Source organism: Alligator mississippiensis, chromosome 11, assembly GCF_030867095.1.
Source record: "Alligator mississippiensis isolate rAllMis1 chromosome 11, rAllMis1, whole genome shotgun sequence".
In the NCBI taxonomy this organism is placed as follows: domain Eukaryota; kingdom Metazoa; phylum Chordata; order Crocodylia; family Alligatoridae; genus Alligator; species Alligator mississippiensis.
This window is the reverse complement of record NC_081834.1, coordinates 25,833,382-25,852,671: the sequence shown is the minus strand read 5'-3', so window position 1 is coordinate 25,852,671 and position 19,290 is coordinate 25,833,382. Positions and strand designations below refer to the sequence as shown.

At 41.9% G+C, this 19,290-nt stretch overlaps 1 protein-coding gene across 2 annotated transcripts in view; it reads left to right on the top strand.

Annotated features, from left to right (window-relative positions):
- Window positions 1-19,290, top strand: part of NEDD4 (NEDD4 E3 ubiquitin protein ligase) — a 127,686-nt gene that overhangs the window by 25,757 nt on the left and 82,639 nt on the right. Inside the window, exon 5 of one of the 2 annotated variants that reach the window (XM_014606090.3) lies at window positions 2,615-2,668. In XM_014606090.3, the coding sequence (XP_014461576.2) occupies window positions 2,615-2,668 (54 nt within the window). Of the gene's footprint in view, window positions 1-2,614; window positions 2,669-15,706; window positions 17,315-19,290 lie in introns of those variants that run through there. The other variant, XM_014606088.3, reaches the window with a different exon arrangement.

Genomic DNA, 19,290 nt, shown 5'->3' with positions numbered 1-19,290 from the left:
CATTCTTCCCTAGAGAAACAAGGGATCACAAAACTCGATACTTTAATCCTGCTTCACTCAGGGTTAGATTTACAGTTAATTTGTAGCCTTACAAGAGCATGAAGAGTTAATAATTACATTGTAACAGCTGATGGGCTGTCCTAAGCAGCAACTACTCCTTCCACTTTTAAGTGGTTACAAGTTACCTTTATAAATTCCTTATGTTAAAGTGTAATCTCTGGCTGTGGACAGAGGTATTTTAAACTCTCACATTAGCAAGGGATTTCCAGGCCAAAAAAGACAAAAAACCAACCCCCCCCCCCCTTTTTTTTAATAGAACTGTAAGAGAGAAACTGCACTGTAGAAGCAATTTTCAGCAATGTGTAGTTGACTGAATCTGAGGTTCATTGGAGTATTGTTGTTTGATGTTCTGCTATATTACTAAAGCTGTAATCTTCACAACTTGCTGTGTTGTTGCACAAAATAGCAACTCTAATCTCCTGTTGAGCTGGATGCTATGGGACTAGACAACAGTGTGGTTCAGTCATAGCCCAGGTCTTGGCCCATCAATCATCAGTTCTAATACTGGAGTTAGATAGTGGACACAGTGGTTTTTCAAAATGGTGGAGGGCAGGTTGCACTCCACAACTTTCTCCGTTAAACCTGATATCATTGGGCTTGTTTCTCCTCTGCCCCCTCCCTTCCAATCTTTTGGCTTTCTTTATAGCCCTCCTTTGAAATCCTAATATTTCTATATTCTCTTTAAAGCAGTGTTTTTCAGCCTATGGTCAGTGGACCCCTGGGGGTTTGTGGACTGTCTAAGGGGTCCACAAAAGATGACTATGATAAATAAATTTTAAAAATGTGAAAACCCACAGTTACAATTCAGAGGGGTCTGCACCTCCATTTGAAATTTCCAGAGGGATCTGCAATTGAAAACCACTGCTTTTAAAATAAGGAACGCAATTGAATACGATATTTTCCTCATGGTTTTATCAGATTGTGTAGAAAGAAAGATCACTTTTTTCATGTTATGAGATATCTTCTTTGTATGACAAAGCCTGCATTATTCATTTTTCCACTGTATTGCACTGAAGGGTCTTGCTGAGCTGATTACAATGGTCCCTTAAGTCATTTTCTATGTTGGTCGTTTCCAAGACAATCTCCCATCCTGTATGTATAGCTTGCATTCTTTTGTTCTGGTTATATTACCTTGTATTTGTGTCAGATTCTCTATCCTTTCTATCAGTTAGCAAAGATCCTGGTTCAAAAAAGCCCTGTACCCCAGGGTTTGGCAACCTCTGGCCCACAGGCCAGGTCTGGCCTACAAAGAGATTGGATCCAGTCCACACTGAAACCCTTTTTTAGTCTAGTTATGGAATCCAGCCCAAGTTCCACATTCTGCATTTTACTGATGGCCAGCTAATGCCCTGGCTGCCCACTCCCTGAGAGTCCAGCTCTGTTCCAAGAGTTGCTTTTCTCTGCCTCCTCCCCTCCCCATACCTGCAGCTCCAGCCTCTGCTCCCCGAAAAAAGCCACTCTGAGAGATGTAGTGAGAAAATTTAGAGGAGCAAGATATCAGTCTCTCTATACAGAACTGGAACAGCTGAGGCACAGCAGGGGATGCATGGTCTGTAGCAATGGCTGGGTTGCAAGGACTGGCATGTGGCGAGTCAAAAGGTTGCCAACCTTTGCTCTATCATCATTTTCATCTTTGACTGTGTACCCTAACTTATTCTCTGTCAGAGGAGGCTGGCCCTAATGTTCAGATGCTTCCTTCATGAAGCATTACTAGTTTGAGTTAATAGCTAGGTCATATGTTTGATTCCAGAGAACAATGTTTTACTCTGCAGTTGAATGAGACTCCTTCTGCTCACCTTGCAGGTAGTATTGGGAACTCAGTTTAAATGAGGCTGAGAAGAAAAAATAGAATTAAAACAATCAAAGAATCAAATTTAAATATTTTGAAGCCCTATCAAGAGTTTGAATTAATAGGAGGCTTGAGTAACATTTGCACATTTTAATCTTTTTGGAACAAATGGTATATAAGAAACACAAAGACAGGATAAAGTACAGCCTTAATATATATTGCTATTTAGAAGGCAACTGCTTGTACATCCAGGGGGTGTCACACATGGTTTAAATGTGGAACTATGTAGGCAAATCCATTTGAAGAACCACAGTTACTATAGTAATTGCTTTTTTAAAATTAATATTCAATGGTAATTGTATAGAAGACAAAAGTAAATTGGCCCATATTGGAGCTCCTTGCTGTTATGGCTAGGTATTACTTAAATAAGCTAGTTTATAATTAGCTTGGGAATATGTATTTTATGCTGTGGTTGAGATAAATGAAGTATGTGCGGTAGATGTCAATCTTGATGTTAATCTTACTTCGTTGTATTTACCTGTAATCTTCATCTGAATTTTTGACCAGGGTTTTGTGAGGTCCTTTTGGTACTGGATCTTTTAACTTCCTATTATTTCCAGGCTAAGAGAGGTAGTTAACCATGTTAGAAGTCTTGGTCTGCTTTTATTCTAGTTTAAGCTTAGAGTATTTGCTTAGCAAAAACAAACACTTCTCAAATATCTTGACTTAACCAGTAATTAACAATATTTACCATTTTTTTCCTAGGTTAATCCTCAGAAACACCGGCTTCTTTTTGAAGTGTTTGATGAAAACCGTCTGGTAGGTGTTCTGGTATTAACATTTCTATTCATTTGAAGACACAAGTGATATCAAGTTCATATGGATACAACATAAGTTTAAAAAAATCAAAACTTAATTTAGGTCCATCAAAATTAAGGTCAGACTGTTGCACCTTCTTACTGAAAATTACTACATCTTACAATTCTCCATGTTCTGGATTGAAATAAAATATTGGAGGTGCACTGATTTGCTGTTAAATGTTTATAATGTTTTAATTTATTAACATTTTGACCTGATTCATTTTCTTAATGGTTGTACTGCAGTTTGAGAGAAGGTAGATAGAGAGGTCATAAAACCTTTAATTTATTTATGGTGACTGTCATAAAAGAAACATCTGAACTTGTATTGAAAGCTGTAAATTGACTTTATCACAAACAAAATAACCATAGTAACCCTTGGTATTCGTGGGTTCAGCGTTCACAGTTTCAAATATGTGCGAATGCCGAACCCGCAGTTTAAATACACTTTAAACACTTACCAGAGCTCCTTGGGAGCTCCGCACTTGCTGCTGTCAGGCTCCTTCTGTTGCCACCGCGCTCCTGCCAGAGCCGTGCTGCCCCTCCCCCTGCCCAGCCGCCGGGGGCACTGCTTCATGAACACAGTGCCCTATTTGCGGATTTTGCCGTTCGCGGGGATCACGGGAATGTATCCCCCGCGAATGGCGAAGGTTGCCTGTAAATAGTCAGGTTTCTCTGAGACCAGAATGGTTTGATTTACGTCACTGCAATTTAAATAACTAGCTTTAGTTTGTTTTAAATCAGCAGGAAACATTGATTTCTTTAAATTGTTTCACATTGGTAATTTCCAGGGGAAATTCTTGTGGGATGGTGTATATATTAAAATATGTTGATTTGTAGCTACATATCATCTTTGTACGCAATTTTTCATCCTAACCAGGAGGATAATCCTAGAAATTACATAACTTAATATTTATTCAGTCTGAAGGTTTAATTTTTGTTTTAGATTTTTTTTTTAATTTACTATACTACTTAATCTCTTAAATTGGATGGAAACTGGAATTCATTAAAAATGTAAAGCCAGCATTTTTAAATTGGTTTCCTCACTTAATGTAGAAACCACAGATGTTGGAGGCATAAAATTTGTTTTTCACTATCAAAACACTGTATTGAAAACTGATTTATTAAACAAAAGAGATGTTAATAAGTTTTCATTCTAATACTTGTATGATTAAAAACACCAGCTCCTTTAACTCTTCAAGGTGCACTTATGATAGTATATTTGTTTGTTTAAATGATTTTACTTAGTCAATAGAATCCTAAGCCTTGTTATAGTTCAAATTTAATTCTAATCAAGTTTATTTCAGTGTGTTTTCTTTAAATACTTAAAAAAAAAAAATTAAGCCTCCTACCCCGCCAGGTTGAGACCTGTTTGTCAAAAGCGCAGTACCTATTTCAGTAGACTGATAAATTGACCCTACTAAGTTAAACAGGACTTTTCATATTAGCTTTCTTTCATATTTAAAGCTCTTTGCAAAAAAAGTGCATTTAAATTGGGGTTTTTTTGATGGAGTTGGACCCAAAATTTTAAACTGAAGCTTGAAGTTTAGATTTTACTCCCTTTTCTCCCGGGTTTGAGGGATAAGATACTTCTTTTTAAGAGGAAAACTAACAAGGAGTAGCAAATATCAAGGAGAAATATTATGGAGATATTATTTGGCTTTTTAAAAACTAGGTTCTGACAGTGCTCTCCCCTACCTTGGGGGTCTTTAAAAGGAGGTTAGATAGATATCTGGCTGGGGTATTATGATCCCAGCACTCATTCCTGCCCAGGGCAGGGGGTCGGACTTGATGATCTGTTCAGGTCCCTTCCGACCTTGGAAACTATGAAACTATGAGATGTATTTGTTGGATTTAAAATTTAAGATAAGTGACAATAATTGAGTTAAGTTAGGTTATTCACTAAAAACTGAATAGGTAGACTAGAGCCAGTTGTGCTGTAGCTAGGGCCAAAGTCAGCAAATAAATGGTTTAAATGTAAACAGGATCCATCAGTTTACTAAATGTTAGAGATAAGTAAATGCAGTAAATAATTCAAGTTTGTCGAACTTCTAAGTAGCTGTGGGCTGAACACCCCTCAGGTTGCCCCAAGGTGGACTCTGAGCCTTTCTAGGCCATATGCTGCTCAGACTCCCCTACCAGCATCACTGTTCTCCTGCGCTCCACACCCTGTCACTGTAGTGTGCACCTGTATAGTCTCTTTTCCCTTTCCCCACAGTATCACCTCATGTATGCCCTCCACTGCTTGTCTGTGTGGCCTCAGGCTCACCCTCAGCTTGTTCTCATCTTGGCTGGCCACACTGCAGTGCACTGTCCTGCTCCCTAGGGTTGGGCAGGCAGCAAATACCTGAGCCTGGAGACTCTGGCTGCTGTTACAGCAACAGTAATGGAGGGATCAGTGGCCAAGCAGGAGCCTGGGGGCTTCAACTTAACCTCTTACAGGCCACACGTGATCCACAGGCTGCCAGTTGGATATCACTGATATAACTGAAAGGGGTGGATTGCAGACAGTGTACATCTTTTGAGTTAAATTTAATAACAAGGCCAACTACCAATTGCATCTTTCTCATGATCACTCCCATAACATAATACAGAAAGACAAAGACTATCTTTTGTTCTGAAACTGGGTAGACACGTGCACTTAACATGGTAACAAAAGAATTACAAACGTTGCTCAGTCTGAAAGGCTCTTCAAGAGATTCCTATTAAAAATAACTGTAAATTGGTATAATGTAATTGCCTTAACTTCCATGTATATTGTATTATAGAAGTGTGGCATGCTTGGAAAACAATGCAGGGTTCTTCTCAAACCCAGAGCTTATTACTAAAGATTCTGCAAATCAAATTGTGACCTTGTGTATATTACTGTAGTTTCTAATGATAGATCAGAAGCCTACTATGCTTGGCTGTAAAGTTACAGAACAAAAAAGTCCTTGCCCAAGGAGTTTGCAAGAAGAGGCTGTTAATGAATACAGGTGGACAGTTCAAGGAAATGGTGATGTTGTGTAGTTGGCCTAAGAGGAGGTCTGAGCATATTGGCAGCCTCCAATTTATCACATTTTTGGTTGGCAGCACACAATCGTAAACTGCATTAGTGTGAAGGAGAGCACGGGAGAAAATATGAAGGTGTTTGTTGAAAATCTCAAAGTGAGTGGTGGAAACTAATCTCATAGGTGGAAAGAAACCTTGATGCTAGATGAGAATTTAGTAAGATAGAAATAGGAGGGTAAAGGTCCTGGAAAGAAAAGGCAAGTACTTTGTTTACAGTAGATAAAAGAGGCCATTTGAAGGATTCAGAGCACTCTAGTAACAAGCAAAGGGAAAGATATTTTGAAGCAATAATCTGAACAAATGTGAGTTTAGTAGGATTTGTGTGACACCTTTGCAGTCTCATTCTGTACACAGTTATCATAGATTCATAGATGTTAGGGTCGGAAGGGACCTCAATAGATCATTGAGTCTGACCCCCTGCATAGGCAGAAAAGAGTGCTGGGTTTAGATGACACCAGCTAGATGCCTATCCAACCTCCTCTTGAAGACCCCCAGGGTAGGGGAGAGCACCACCTCCCTTGGGAGCCCATTCCAAACCTTGGCCACTCTAACTGTGAAGAAGTTCTTCCTAATGTCCACTCTAAATCTGTTCTCTGCTAGCTTATGGCCATTATTTCTTGTAACCCCCTGGGGCGCCTTGGTGAATAAAACCTCACCAATTCCCTTCTGTGCCCCCATGATGAACTTATAGGCAGCCGCAAGGTCGCCTCTCAACCTTCTCTTACGGAGGCTGAAAAGGTCCAGGTTCTCTAGTCTCTCCTCGTAGGGCTTGATCTGCAAGCCCTTAACCATACGAGTGGCCCTTCTCTTGACCCTCTCCAGGTTATCTGCATCCCTCTTGGAGTACTGCGTGCAATTCTGGGCACCGCACTTCAGCTGCAGTCTGACCAGCGCCCAATAGAGGGGAAGTATCACCTCCTTGGTTCTGTTCGTCATGCATCTGCTGATGCATGATAAAGTACCATTAGCTTTTCTGATGGCTTTGTCACACTGCCAACTCATGTTCATCTTGGAGTCCACTAGGACTCCAAGATCCCTTTCCACTTCCATGCCACCCAGCAGGTCATTCCCTAGGCAGTAGGTATGCTGGACATTTTTCCTCCTTGGGTGTAGCACTTTGCATTTCTATTTGTTGAACTGCATTCTGTTGTTTTCTTCCCACTTGTCCAACCTATCCATGTCTGCTTGCAGCTGTTCCCTGCCCTCCGGTGTGTCCACTTCTCCCCATAGCTTTGTGTCATCCGCAAACTTGGACAGAGAACACTTCACTCCCTCATCCAAGTCGCTGATGAAGACATTAAAGAGTATCGGTCGAGCCCTGCGGGACCCCACTGCCCACGCCCTTCCAGGTCGAAACCGACCCATCCACCACGACTCCCTGGGTGCGACCCTCCAGCCAATTTGCCACTCACTGGACTGTGTAGTCATCTAAGTCACAGCCTCTTAACTTGTTCACCAGTATGGGGTGGGATACCGTATCGAAGGCCTTCCTGAAGTCTAAGTATACGACATCCGCCCCTACTCCTGTGTCCAGGCGTTTCGTAACTTGGTCATAAAAAGAGACTAGATTAGTCAGGCATGATCTGCCTGCTACTACAAATCCGTGTTGGTTTCCCCTCAGCATAATTTGTCCTGCCAGGCTCTCGCAAATGTGAGCCTTGATAATTTTTTCAAAGACTTTGCCAAGGATGGAGGTGAGACTGACTGGCCTATAGTTGCCCGGGTCCTCCTTCCTCCCCTTCTTGAAAATGGGGACCACATTGGCCCTCTTCCAGTCCTCCAGGACTTGGCCCGTGTGCCACGAGCATTCAAATATTCCCGCCAGTGGCTGTGCAATGACATCAGCCAGTGCCTTAAGTACCCTCAGATGGAGCTCATCTGGGCCTGCTGACTTAAAGGCATCCAGTTCTTCCAAGTGACTCTGCACCATCTCAGGGTCTACGCATGGTAGTCTGGCACCTTGCTGCTGCGCCTCTACAATCCCAATGAGAGACTTGTCCTGCCTCTCGCTTAGGAACACTGAGGCAAAGAACTCGTTAAGGAGTTCAGCCTTGTCCCCCCTGTCCGTCACCAATTGCTTCTGCCCATTGAGCAGGGGTCCTATTCCTCCCTGGGCCTTCCTTTTACTCCCTATATATCTAAAAAAAACAATTTCTTGTTATCCTTTACTTGGGATGCCATCTTCAGCTCCATGGTAGCTTTGGCCCGTCTAACTGCCTCCCTACAAGCACGAGCAGAGGAGGTATACTCCTCTTTGGTGATCTCTCCCTGTTTCCACTTTTTATGTGCCCCGCTTTTGGCCCGTAGGCTGCCCTGGATTTCTCTGGTCAGCCAAGGAAGCCTCCTGGCCCCTTTCCCTCTTTTTCCTCACATCGGGATCGTCTCCCTTTGTGCCCGAAGGATCATTTCCTTAAGGCACAGCCACCCTTCTTGGGCTCCCATCCCTTCAAAACTCCTACTCTGCAGTGCGTCCTTGACTAATTGCCCGAGTTCATTGAAATCAGCTTTCTTAAAGTCTAGCACTTTCACCCTACTAGTTACCTTACCCACTCGACGTCTTATGAAGAATTCTATTATTAGGTGATCACTGTCCCCCAGATGGCCACCAATCTGTAGGTCCCCTACTATATCATCCCCCGTTGCCAATACCAGATCCAGTAAGGCATTCCCCCTAGTGGGACCGTGTACCTCCTGTGTCAGGTGAAGGTCCTGTACACAGGATAGAAACCTGTGTGAACAGTGGGACTTTGCTGTCTGCGCCTCCCAGCAGATGTGTGGGTAGTTTAGGTCCCCCATGACTACCACCTCCTTAGCTTTTATGGTCTCCGAGAGCTGCCTTAGGAGCCCCGAATCTAGTTCTTCCCCTTGGTGTGGGGGTCTGTAGCAGACCCCTACCACCAAATCCCTTTCTCCTTGCCCTCCATGTAACCTAACCCACAATCTTTCTACTTCCTCATCCTTCGATTCCATCTTGATGAGGGTCGATGTATATTGCTCATTGACATAGAGTGCAACCCCTCCCCCTTTCTTCCCCACCCTGTCCTTTCTGTACAGCCTATAACCCTCAATATGTACTGCTCAGTCGTGGGACGAATCCCACCAGGTTTCTCTTGGCCCTACTAAGTCATAGGTGTTTTCTGCAAGCAGGAGCGCTAGTTCATCCTGCTTGTTCCCCATGCTCCTAGCATTAGTATATAGGCACTTGAGCCCTGTGACTGGTGCCTTTGCTGCCCCCCAGCTCTGAATCCCAAGGGGCCCCTTATTTCTTACCTGCTCATTGCTTACCTGTGCTGTACTGCTGGCCGCCCCATGGCTTGCAGGTTCCCAATGTTCTCCTTCTTCAGGCTGGGCTGTCCTTGTGGGTGCCACACGGTTTGGTGGTCCACAGCTTCCCCCGCCTTCATCTTCCCCCTCCCCCCGATGAGCCTAGTTTAAAGCCCGCCGGAAGAGATCTGCCAATTTAGAAGAGAGCACACTCTTACCTTTGGGGGACAGGTGAAGCCCATCCCAACTGAGCATGTCCTTCGTCGTGATGTGCAGGTCGTTGTCCAGGAAGCCGAAGCCTGCCTCGAGACACCACTGCCGAAGCCGCCAGTTGGTCTCTCTAATGCAGTTCTCATGCCATCTTCCACGTCCGTTCCCTGGTTATGATTTGGTGTATAACTGGAACTAGGTTTAAAAGTGTCCCTGATATTAAAAAAATAGCTTGAAGAATAAAATACGAGTATAGTCAAAATTAAAGACTTCCAGTGAGTTACGCTGACTTCAGGTCAATGCAAGAAGGTGGGGGGGGGACAACAAAAAAAAAAAGTAAGGAAGCAAAAGCAAAGCAGAATAAAGAAAACATATTTTTCCTTAAAAAAAGAATAGATTTGGTTACTTAAATTTGATTTTATTTAAATGATGCCTTTTTCTTATAATTAACTTATTTAGTTTTAAATAAGTAATTCTGACAAGTTTTATTATAATTATTCTTTTAATTTATTTTAATTACCAATCAAAGGGAATTTAAGTAGGATGTACTTGTTGTCAAAGTCAAACCACTGCTTTCATGTAACTTAACTGTATAAGAATGTAGAATCAGTGCTGGTGTGTTAACCCAGTTTTTGATGGTAAGGACCTCCTTTTCAGGAGCAGAAAAGCTATTTCTGTGTGTCAGTTTTTTGTTAACCAGTCTATGAACTGAAATAATGTTCAGAAGTAAGAAACAAAGACTTGAAATATGAGGAAGCTTGTTTTATTTTTCAGTCTCTGAACAAAAATGGTGTGAGGAAAAACTCTGCTAGCTTTTGTAACTTGAATCATATGGTAACAAGAACTAATTGGCTCAGTTCATTGATTAAAGATAATGTCTTGTCCCTTTTGATTTAAATAATCAGTTTAATCTGGTTCTTGGTCAGTGTTTGGATGGAAGATCTTGAAGGAAACCTTAACTGCTGCAGGGTTGAAACTCTGGATGGTAGTGCTATGCCCTCTATTAATTGTCAACTTTCTCTGGACAGTGTAAGACTGATGGAATCATTTGATATGTGTGCCCAACATGGAGTTGCTTCACTCTGCTGCACAGGTAGCTTACCAATGGATGCGCCGGGCTTATTCTGTCTTCTGGGGCTCCAGCCTCCCCAATACCCCAGCTGTGTACCCCCCTGATGTTACCGCTTCAGTCTTGCTCAAGATCTTTAGGGACACTCGTTCTCTGACTTCGTACAGGCTCTGGAGCTTATAAGGCCTATCTTCCCAGAAGGGAAGCCACTTGGACTTTTGCAGCCCTTCTGTCGGGGCTTTGTGCATATAAAACAAAGAAAACAGGGTAAGTCCCCTTCTCCTGCTTCAGGAGACTTGGCCACTCATAGGCAGAACTTTCCGCCTGCAGTTTTAAGGCCTTTCACTTTAGTGGAGCTGTTGCCTTCCTGGCAGGCACAATGCTTATTTTATTTTAAAACAACTCCCACCCACACTGATTTCTACTGGCCTTGAAGGACCTATCCTTGGGTGCTTCTGCTCGGTCCTGATTTGACCCATCTGGGTCTTGAACATGCTCAGGAGTGGGGTCTGTCTCTCCAGCAGTTTACCAGGCTCTCCCTCCTCCCATCCATACAAAGGAAAAAAACCACAGGACCTTACAGAGCCTTTTTCACCCTGTGACCGTCTCCTTTGCGGTGAAGTTCCTTTTTTGGCTGACTTCCACTGCTCCTTTTTGCTGCGGGTCGGCAGCCAGTGTCCCTGGGTTACTGTTACGGTTCAGAGCCTGACTGCCGGCCAGCAGCTGGCTCCTCTTTCTCCAGAGTGGCCCTTGTCTCTCCAGCTATGTCTTTCCTGGGGCTGTGTTTTCCGAAGCTTCCTGCTCACTCCTCTTCATGCCCATTTCCGATGTGCCTTCATCTCTCTCCCCTGGCCTCTAGGTCGTGCCCCAGTGCGGGTTCTGGCTCCGGCTCGGGAGCATGGTCAGAAGCTCCGAGCAGCTGTGGCATGTTCCAATCGGGACTGAGCAGCTGCTGGAAAATCACATCTCCCCTATCGTCTTCCCCGGATCCCTCATGGCTTTTCTGTCCATCTCCAGTGAGTTCCCTGCTGCTGCCAAGTCAAGCAGGGTTTTTTAAATTTTCCTCACAGTAATGTTTGATGAAGTCCTGACTATTTCATCTGATTACAGCAAATTCAGCAAACAATTCAGCATCAAATGCACCATCTTTACATGTGTACCTACAACCCTTCCCAGCCGTGGTTGTGTCATTTGATGGTGGGAAGATCTGGGTAGCTAATTATCTTGCCCCTTCCCTCCCCAACACTTGCACCCAAATCAAAGGCTTGGGGCTCTTTTCTCTGTTTAATGGGGAAAATAACCTTATCTTGGATTTGAATAAATATGGTAGATGAGCTCTAAACCAGGCATGTGAGAAAATGAAAGTTTATTAAAGCAACTCTCCTTAATCTGAATACTGGTTGGTATAAATGACTACTACTTACTTATAGAGCAGTTTAGTGTTGGAGACATGGTATACACAACTATATGACAAATAAAGTCAGACAAGGTTCTTTGGGTGAATCTGATATCTTTTATTAGACCAACTTAAATAGTTGGAAAACAATTATTAGGCAGGCTTTCAGGTTCAAAAACCCTTTGTCAGGCTAAGGAAGTTTCAGCAGTTGGTGTGTGTTCTTCCTGGATGGAATGAAAAGTAAAGAAGCCAGCAGCTGGGCTGGTATGCATGCAAGACAGGTAGTCAGTGAAAATGTAGATTGAGGAGTCAATTGGTGAGAGATGGGCTGGGGAGGGGCAGGGGAAGAGAGAGAAGGGGGATAAAAGTGGAGAGATACCTGGGAAGTCAGATGTCAGGCAGATGATAATGTGTCATAAATCCAATGTCTATATTTAGTCCATGATTTTTAGTATCCAGGAGGTTGATGAAGTTGAGTTCATAGGCTCATCTCTGGGAAGTGTTGTGTAAGTTTCCTTTGAGGATCAGGACTGAGAGATTGGGGAGAGAGTGGTTTTCTTGTGAGAAATGTGCCCCCACAGGTAATTAGGTATTTCTGTCTTTGGTAGATTTCCAGCGTGCGTTCATTCTGGTGCGCAGTTATTGTTTGGTCTCTCCTACGTATTTTCCATCATGGCATTTGGTGCATTGGATGAGGTATATTCCATTTCTGGAGGTGCAGCTGTAAGATGCAGGAATGGTGATGGCTCTGTTGTGGGGTGTAGTAATTGTGGGGGTGGTAGAGATGTGTTGGCAGGTTTTGCATTTCTTGTCATGGCACGGTTTGGATCCTTTTGGTGTGTTCTGGGCTTGAGGAAGTTTGCTTCCGGTGATGAGGTTAGCGAGGTTCGGTGCTTGTTTGAAGGCTAGGATGGGTGGCTCTGGGAAGATCTTTTTAAGAATAGGGTCTCTTTCTAGTATGGGTTGCAATTGTTTGAGGATTTTCCGTACAGGTTCAAGGGAGGGGTGATATGTCATAACCAGCGGTGTGCGATTTGTGGGGGTTTTTCTTTTGTACTGCAGCAGTTCTTTACGTGGTATCTGGGTGGCTCTTTCAAACGTGCGATCTCTCTCTCTGGAGGAGTGTCCTTGTTGGGTGAAAGCCTTTTTAAGATTGGTGAGGTGGAAATCCCGGGTGTTCTCTTCAGTGCAAATTTGGTGGTATCTGAGGGCTTGGCTGTATATCACAGCTTTTTTGGTGTGTTTAGGGTGATTGCTGGTTCTGTTCAGATATGTACGTTGGTCTGTGGGTTTCTTGTATAACGTGGTCTGTATTTTATCATTCTGGATACTGATCATCGTGTCTAAAAAGGAGACGTTGGTGCTGGAGCATTCTAGAGAAAGTTGGATGGAGGGATGGTGATTGTTGAATTTCTGATGGAACTCAGAGATCATAAGTTTTCAGTCCACATGATGAAGATGTCATCGATTATATCTTAAGTATGGCAAGGGTTTGATGGTGCAGTTCTTGAGCAAGTCTTCTTCTAGGTGGCTCATAAAAAGGTTGGCATACTGTGGGGCCATTTTGGTGCCCATAGCTGTTCCCATCATGACAAATAAAGTAGCACTGACCAGTATTATAAGTGTTGCAAACATTCCTGAATATGATATTTGAAAGACTGATCTTTAGCATTTCCTATTGACTTCAGCAGGCCAGAATTCTGCATCAAGAGCCATATAATTTTGGTCAACTAGGCCATAATGGAGGTCCTTTTTTAAATAGCTAAGTTGACTAAAGGACGTCATGACATTTGGCTTAAATTTGACACCCTAGTTGGTGAAACTACTGTCAGCTTACTTCTTCTCCCATTTTACCATAAGTATAGGGGAAAAAATATTTAAAATTGTATAGGCATGGAGAAGGGGAGGGGGAAATGTTGAGCCTAGTACCATCCCTCAGATCTTGTTTCGAAAACGGTTGCGCTCTGGTAGGTATTTAAAATGCTGTTTTTCTTTGAATTAAAATTAATAAACGTTAAGGTGCTTATAGAACCACTTTTGCTTCTGTAAAAAATGAAATCTTCCTGCTTTCCTTCAAATCTTGAGACTTGAGGAAAATAAATTGCTTGAAAACTAAACATAGCTTTCTAAAGCTGTGAACAAAAAAAAGCTTTTGGGGGTCTTTGACCTCTTTTCCTCCTCTTAATGTTCAGTTTGAAGAATTCTGGTTAGTGATACCTGAAAAATAGCTGAACTATTGTATTTTGTTGCCTTTTTTATGAATTAGCTAGCATGTATGTATTGTTGCATCTGTCAACTTTGGATAATGAAAGGGTTAAATGAGCCCAGGAGTATTATTAAAAGATAAACTTGTTTCATTTGAATAATGTACTACAGACACTTAATTACTGGTTTCTTGTGTTGGGAGAAGGTAAAATTTAATTTTATTGCATGCAGACTGAAAATACTGTAATGGTTAAGTAAATATTGAGTAAGAAAAAAAGCCATCAGTATGACCTATTAAAATATATATATAAATGGTCTAGTGTTCTCTACTGTTTGGACTTTATCAACAGCAGTAAATAATCCCATGTTAGCATGGTAGGGTTTAGCACTGCATGATGCATGGCTTCTGTATTCAGAAGTACTTTCATGAACGGACGTTTACCTCAGACGCTCGTAGTAACAGTAAGAGTGTCAATTTTAAAAACCTCCACCAGGTGCCAGCAAAGGGCCTTTTTGGTCTACATGATAAACTGAAACACTCAGAAATTGTCCAAGTTAGTTCAGTTTTACATTTTTGGAAAATACTGCCAATATGTTTTTGCTTGGTTACAGATGAATTGTTATATAAAACAATCACTTTTACATGAGCTAACTGTGAATATAACTTAAAAGTCTGCATACAATAATTGTTATAGTGTAGCTTGGAAGCCATCTCTTTCCTGTCGGTTGTACCTATTGGATTGCACACTTGTACTGCAATTGGGAGGGAAAAAATACATTGTGAAATTCAGATTTATGTCTGCTTCTGGATGAATAGCTACAAACAAACTTCAGGAGTCGACATGCCACTAAATAACCTGGCTATCTAACCTTTTTTAAATATCCAAAGAAGCTAGTGCCGATCAGGAATTGCTGGCCAACAAACCGGATATTTCAGTTTGAAATGTATGGATTAGGAAAAGTGGATGATAATGCTAACAAAGCACAGCTTTGACTTGGAAAGGGGTTGGATGTACACATTTCAGAAAAACATTTGGAACCTTGAATGGTAAATTATAAAGTGGACAGTTTTATACTTAATTTTAACTCTTCTGCATCTTGCTTAAAACAAAAAGCTAACTAAAACGGTAGAGGGCTCACCTAATTGACAATCAATGTTATGTATGATTACTGAGTAACTTTAAGATTCCTGAAATAACTTCTGTTTTTTTAACCTTTTATTAATACAAAATTGGTTAGTTTTATCGGCATATGCCAATATTCAAACTTTCACAAGTTTTTTAGCATGGCTACTATTTGGAAATTCAATGCTAGATTTGGTACTCTGTTATATGGGACTTCATTCCTACCAACTTCCTGTAATTCTAAACCTCTGGGTAAAAATATTAGTAGTCATACGCTGCTGAGGGAAAGTACGGACAAATTGACTCAGCTAGTGTAGCTGCAGCAGGAGTTGCTGTTTTAAACTTGAAGCATTAGGAGATTATTCTTGAGTTGTATTCATTTATGCAACTTACAGAAGGTATAATTGCAATACGCTTGGCAGTATTTGTCAGAATGCGGCAGCTGAGTTCAGTTTAAAGGTCGTTGGAACTCAAGTGCTTTGTGTGTATGCTCTCTGACTACAAGCAATCAGACAGTCCAGAAACTGCATTTCAGGGAATGGATGATTTATTCCAGGAGGTAATTTTTGTATAATAGTTAGTATCTTGTAGAATTTCGTACGAAGTCTGCAACCTTAATGGGCTTTTACTTTTGTGATGTACTTGAACTGGATCTAGATTCTATGAAGTTGCCTTAAGTTATTCTGCAGAAGGAGCTTTATGGTTTTCATTTGCTAACATGTGTAGAAATGAGTACAGATGGCACGAAGGTTAAGATTGCATTTTGCAGCCCGAAGAAGCAACACCGATCCACTGTCAGAAACCTCTGAAGATGACTTGGATAATAATATTTATATGCATTTCAAAAGATCTTCACAGAATTCTGCATCTAATGTCATAGAAATGAAACTGACTCCCAGGCAAGCAGTCTTTCCACCTGTAATGCAAGAAATAATTAATCAACAGCAAAGCGCAAGTGGTTCTTCGCTGCAAAAAAACAACAAAAAGAGCACTTCACTTCAGATTTCCCTGCAGTCTAGAAAGTACAGTGGATGTCTTCAGTCTGGTGATACAGTGGCTACTAATGAGGATTCATCATTCACTGGTGTCGGCAATGAAGGAAACTGTTCTGGGAGAAATATTGCTGATTATCCATCTAACATGATAAATACTACCAGCCACTTGAGCAGCACTACCATGTTGAATGGCAGTCTTGGCAGTATTGCAGCCAGTGACAATGGATCCTTCAGTAGTGCTGGCAGTGACTATGGATCATGCACAAGTACCACAAGTGATGGAGGTTCACACTGCAACAGTGTCCTTAGTGACAATAGTAGTTGCGCTCTTTCCACAGGTGATGGTATTTTTTATAATAGCATTGTGTATGATAACTCTTCGTATAGAAGAACTACAAACAAATATAATTCCTATAGGAAAGATGCATCTCAGGAATGTTTGTGTCGAAGTAATACTATTTTTGACCAAGATGGTTTGGAGCAAATGAAATTGTCAGCAAGGAGGAAAACTAAAGTTCCACTAAGACGTTGTTCATCATTGGTAATTTTCCCTCGAAGCCCTTCCAGTACTCCACCAATGTCTCCAACAAGCTCAGGTCCTCCACCACAGAGTGTGGCATATCAGACCTCACATAAACTAGTTATTTCTCCAAGTGACCTAGCACAACATGAAAATCAAACTGGTAATAAGGAGTTTCTTTCAACAGCAGTCAATGGACTTCGACTCTCTAAATCTGCTTTTTCTCCTGGTGAGGTTAGAGAGATTAGACCACTTTACTTGAATACTTCATTACAGGCCAAAAGTCAAGCCACAGATAGTTCTGAGCAGGCAACTTGTGAAGAAACATCTGATGGCTTCTCTTGTATTTCAGTTCACCTTACTCAAAAAGTATCTACATCAAGGGATGAAATGGTTAATAGTTGTGGCAGTCCAGAATCAAATCTGAACTCTAGTGCAGAGTGCCCTCATTTAAAACTGACACATAGCACATCTGCGTGTTTACCCTCAAAAAGCCATTCAGAATATCGGATTAATGAAAACGAACTAAAAAGACCTAATATTCAAATGAACAAAACCCACCATTTTCTGCAAAGAAGCATGTCCTTAGAAGGTTCTTGCCAGAAAGTTTCTTGCTATTTATCTAGCCTTAAATACAAGTGTCCTAAGGCAGGGGCATCTCACTTGCACATACAGTTTCGACCTGGGAATGAAGGAAAAACTAATGGCTTTAAAAAAAGAAATGGAATTTCCAAAAGGGAAATGTGTAACAGGACTTTGTGGAAGCCCCTCAAGGTGAGTAGTTTTAGATTAATGAAAAACTGACAGGAATCTTTTCCAGGGGAATTGTAATTAGTAAATTGTTAAGCTTTCTTTTTCCCTCACAGCATGAACACAAGCCTTTTATGAATGTTTATATTCTTGAAACAGTTTGCAATAGTGTATTTTTAACCTAACTTTCAGTTGATCTTTCCTAGTGTCTGGCACTTTTGGTGAAAATTCTTATGGTGACATGCTTCAACTTTTAAATCCTAACTCATTTCCTATTTACTTGGTTTTTCTTTCCATCTGGTAATTAGGTCTTAAAGTTCTCCTAGGGTTAGCTCAGATCTTATTTTAAGCTTTAAATGTATATGTTTAATATATAGAAATAATTTTACTGAAATATCTGGACCTAAAATGGTTAAGAATTAACTAGAGTACTGTGGAGTCCTTCAAATTTGTTTCATATAAACTTTATTTTGCAGAAACAGCTTGCTGTCTGTAGAATTAAAGATAAGTAATATTTGAACAGAGGAACTGTAAATACCATTTGTTTCTGTTACACCCTGAACCACAGGAATTTTAAGAGTTTCCTCCCCTTTTTTTCTCCAACCACTAGTTCAGCTTTAGCTGTGCACTTTAACTTAATATCTTTTCCAACAACATTGCTGTCCACATTATGGTACTTGGCTTTGGTAGTCTTTATATTTAAAAATATTATTTGGTAATAAAATGTGTTTAAACTTCAGAAATTTGTTCATTTTAATTAATTCATGATGTAGCTTTCACACACAGGCAGGTTACGCCACAAGAAATCCAGAGGTGGGTGGAGAGAGTATCATCTGCTCTTTTACGTCACTCATCTTACAAATCTTCAAACTGTACAGTGTGCTTAGTTGTAAGCCTATGCTGGCAAAAAAATGCAATAATTTGACACCTCTTGCAAAAACGCATGACCTGAAGTTATAAATAAACGCTAGTTTTAATTATTTTTGCTACCTTGTTGATGTAAGTGAAGGGAGCTGCCAGTGATTTACCAATAGTGCTAATCTGGAGAGTCAAAATAGAATTTCCAGGCAATACAGTCTTGTGGACCTTGTTTATTTCACTGTTTTCAAGGAAATTATTGCTTAGTTAGTGCCAATATCAAGAGTCCTTTTTGTACTTCTTATTAAAGTTAGTAAGCGTAAAGTGAACACTTTATGTATATGTATACATATGTGTGTTCACTTTACGTTTACATTAAGTGTACACTTTTTATATAGATATATAGATATTTGTTTAAATTGCATCATCAAAATACAATGGAACAGAATCTGTGTGTGTATTGTTTTGGAATATCTTTGGGGAGACAGGGAATGTTCATGCCAGCACTGCTATTTTAAATATTTTGTTTTCAAATATTCCTTAATGTACCTACTCTTTTGTAGTTTGACCATATTTATTATAAAGTAGCCAATTGCCCATCAAGGATGACAGGTGTGGGGGGAGCGGGTGGGGATGGAGCCCTGGGCCCACTCCCCCTTCCCTCCTGCTGTTTGGGGACTGGACCCGCTCCCCCCTTCTGCACCACAACAGTGGGGGGGAAGGGAGGAACGGGCCCAGGCTCGATGTGGGGGAGGAGTTGCGCCCAAGGGTGGGGAGAAGCTGGGGCGGGGGGGGGGGGAACAGTGGGCCTGGGGCAACCCAGTGGCAGCGGGACGAGTGGGCCTGGGCCCAGTGGGGGGGGGAGGAGACTTGCTGCATCCCTCCCGCTGCAGCTACCATGTTGGGCCGGCTGCTGTGGTGAGCCGGCTTTTCCTCCAGCTTGGGCTCGCTCCTCCCTTCCCCTCCCCACTTCCCATGTCAGGCCTGGGCCCAGTCCTCCCCTGGGCCCACCGCCAATGCCATGGCGCACCCACTCTTCCCCCCTCACGTCGGGCCTGCTCAGGGACAGGAGGAGTGGACCCGGGCCTGAGGGGGGGAGGTGGCACGCGGTCTCTGCCCCCCCCCCCATAGTGGGCTGGCCT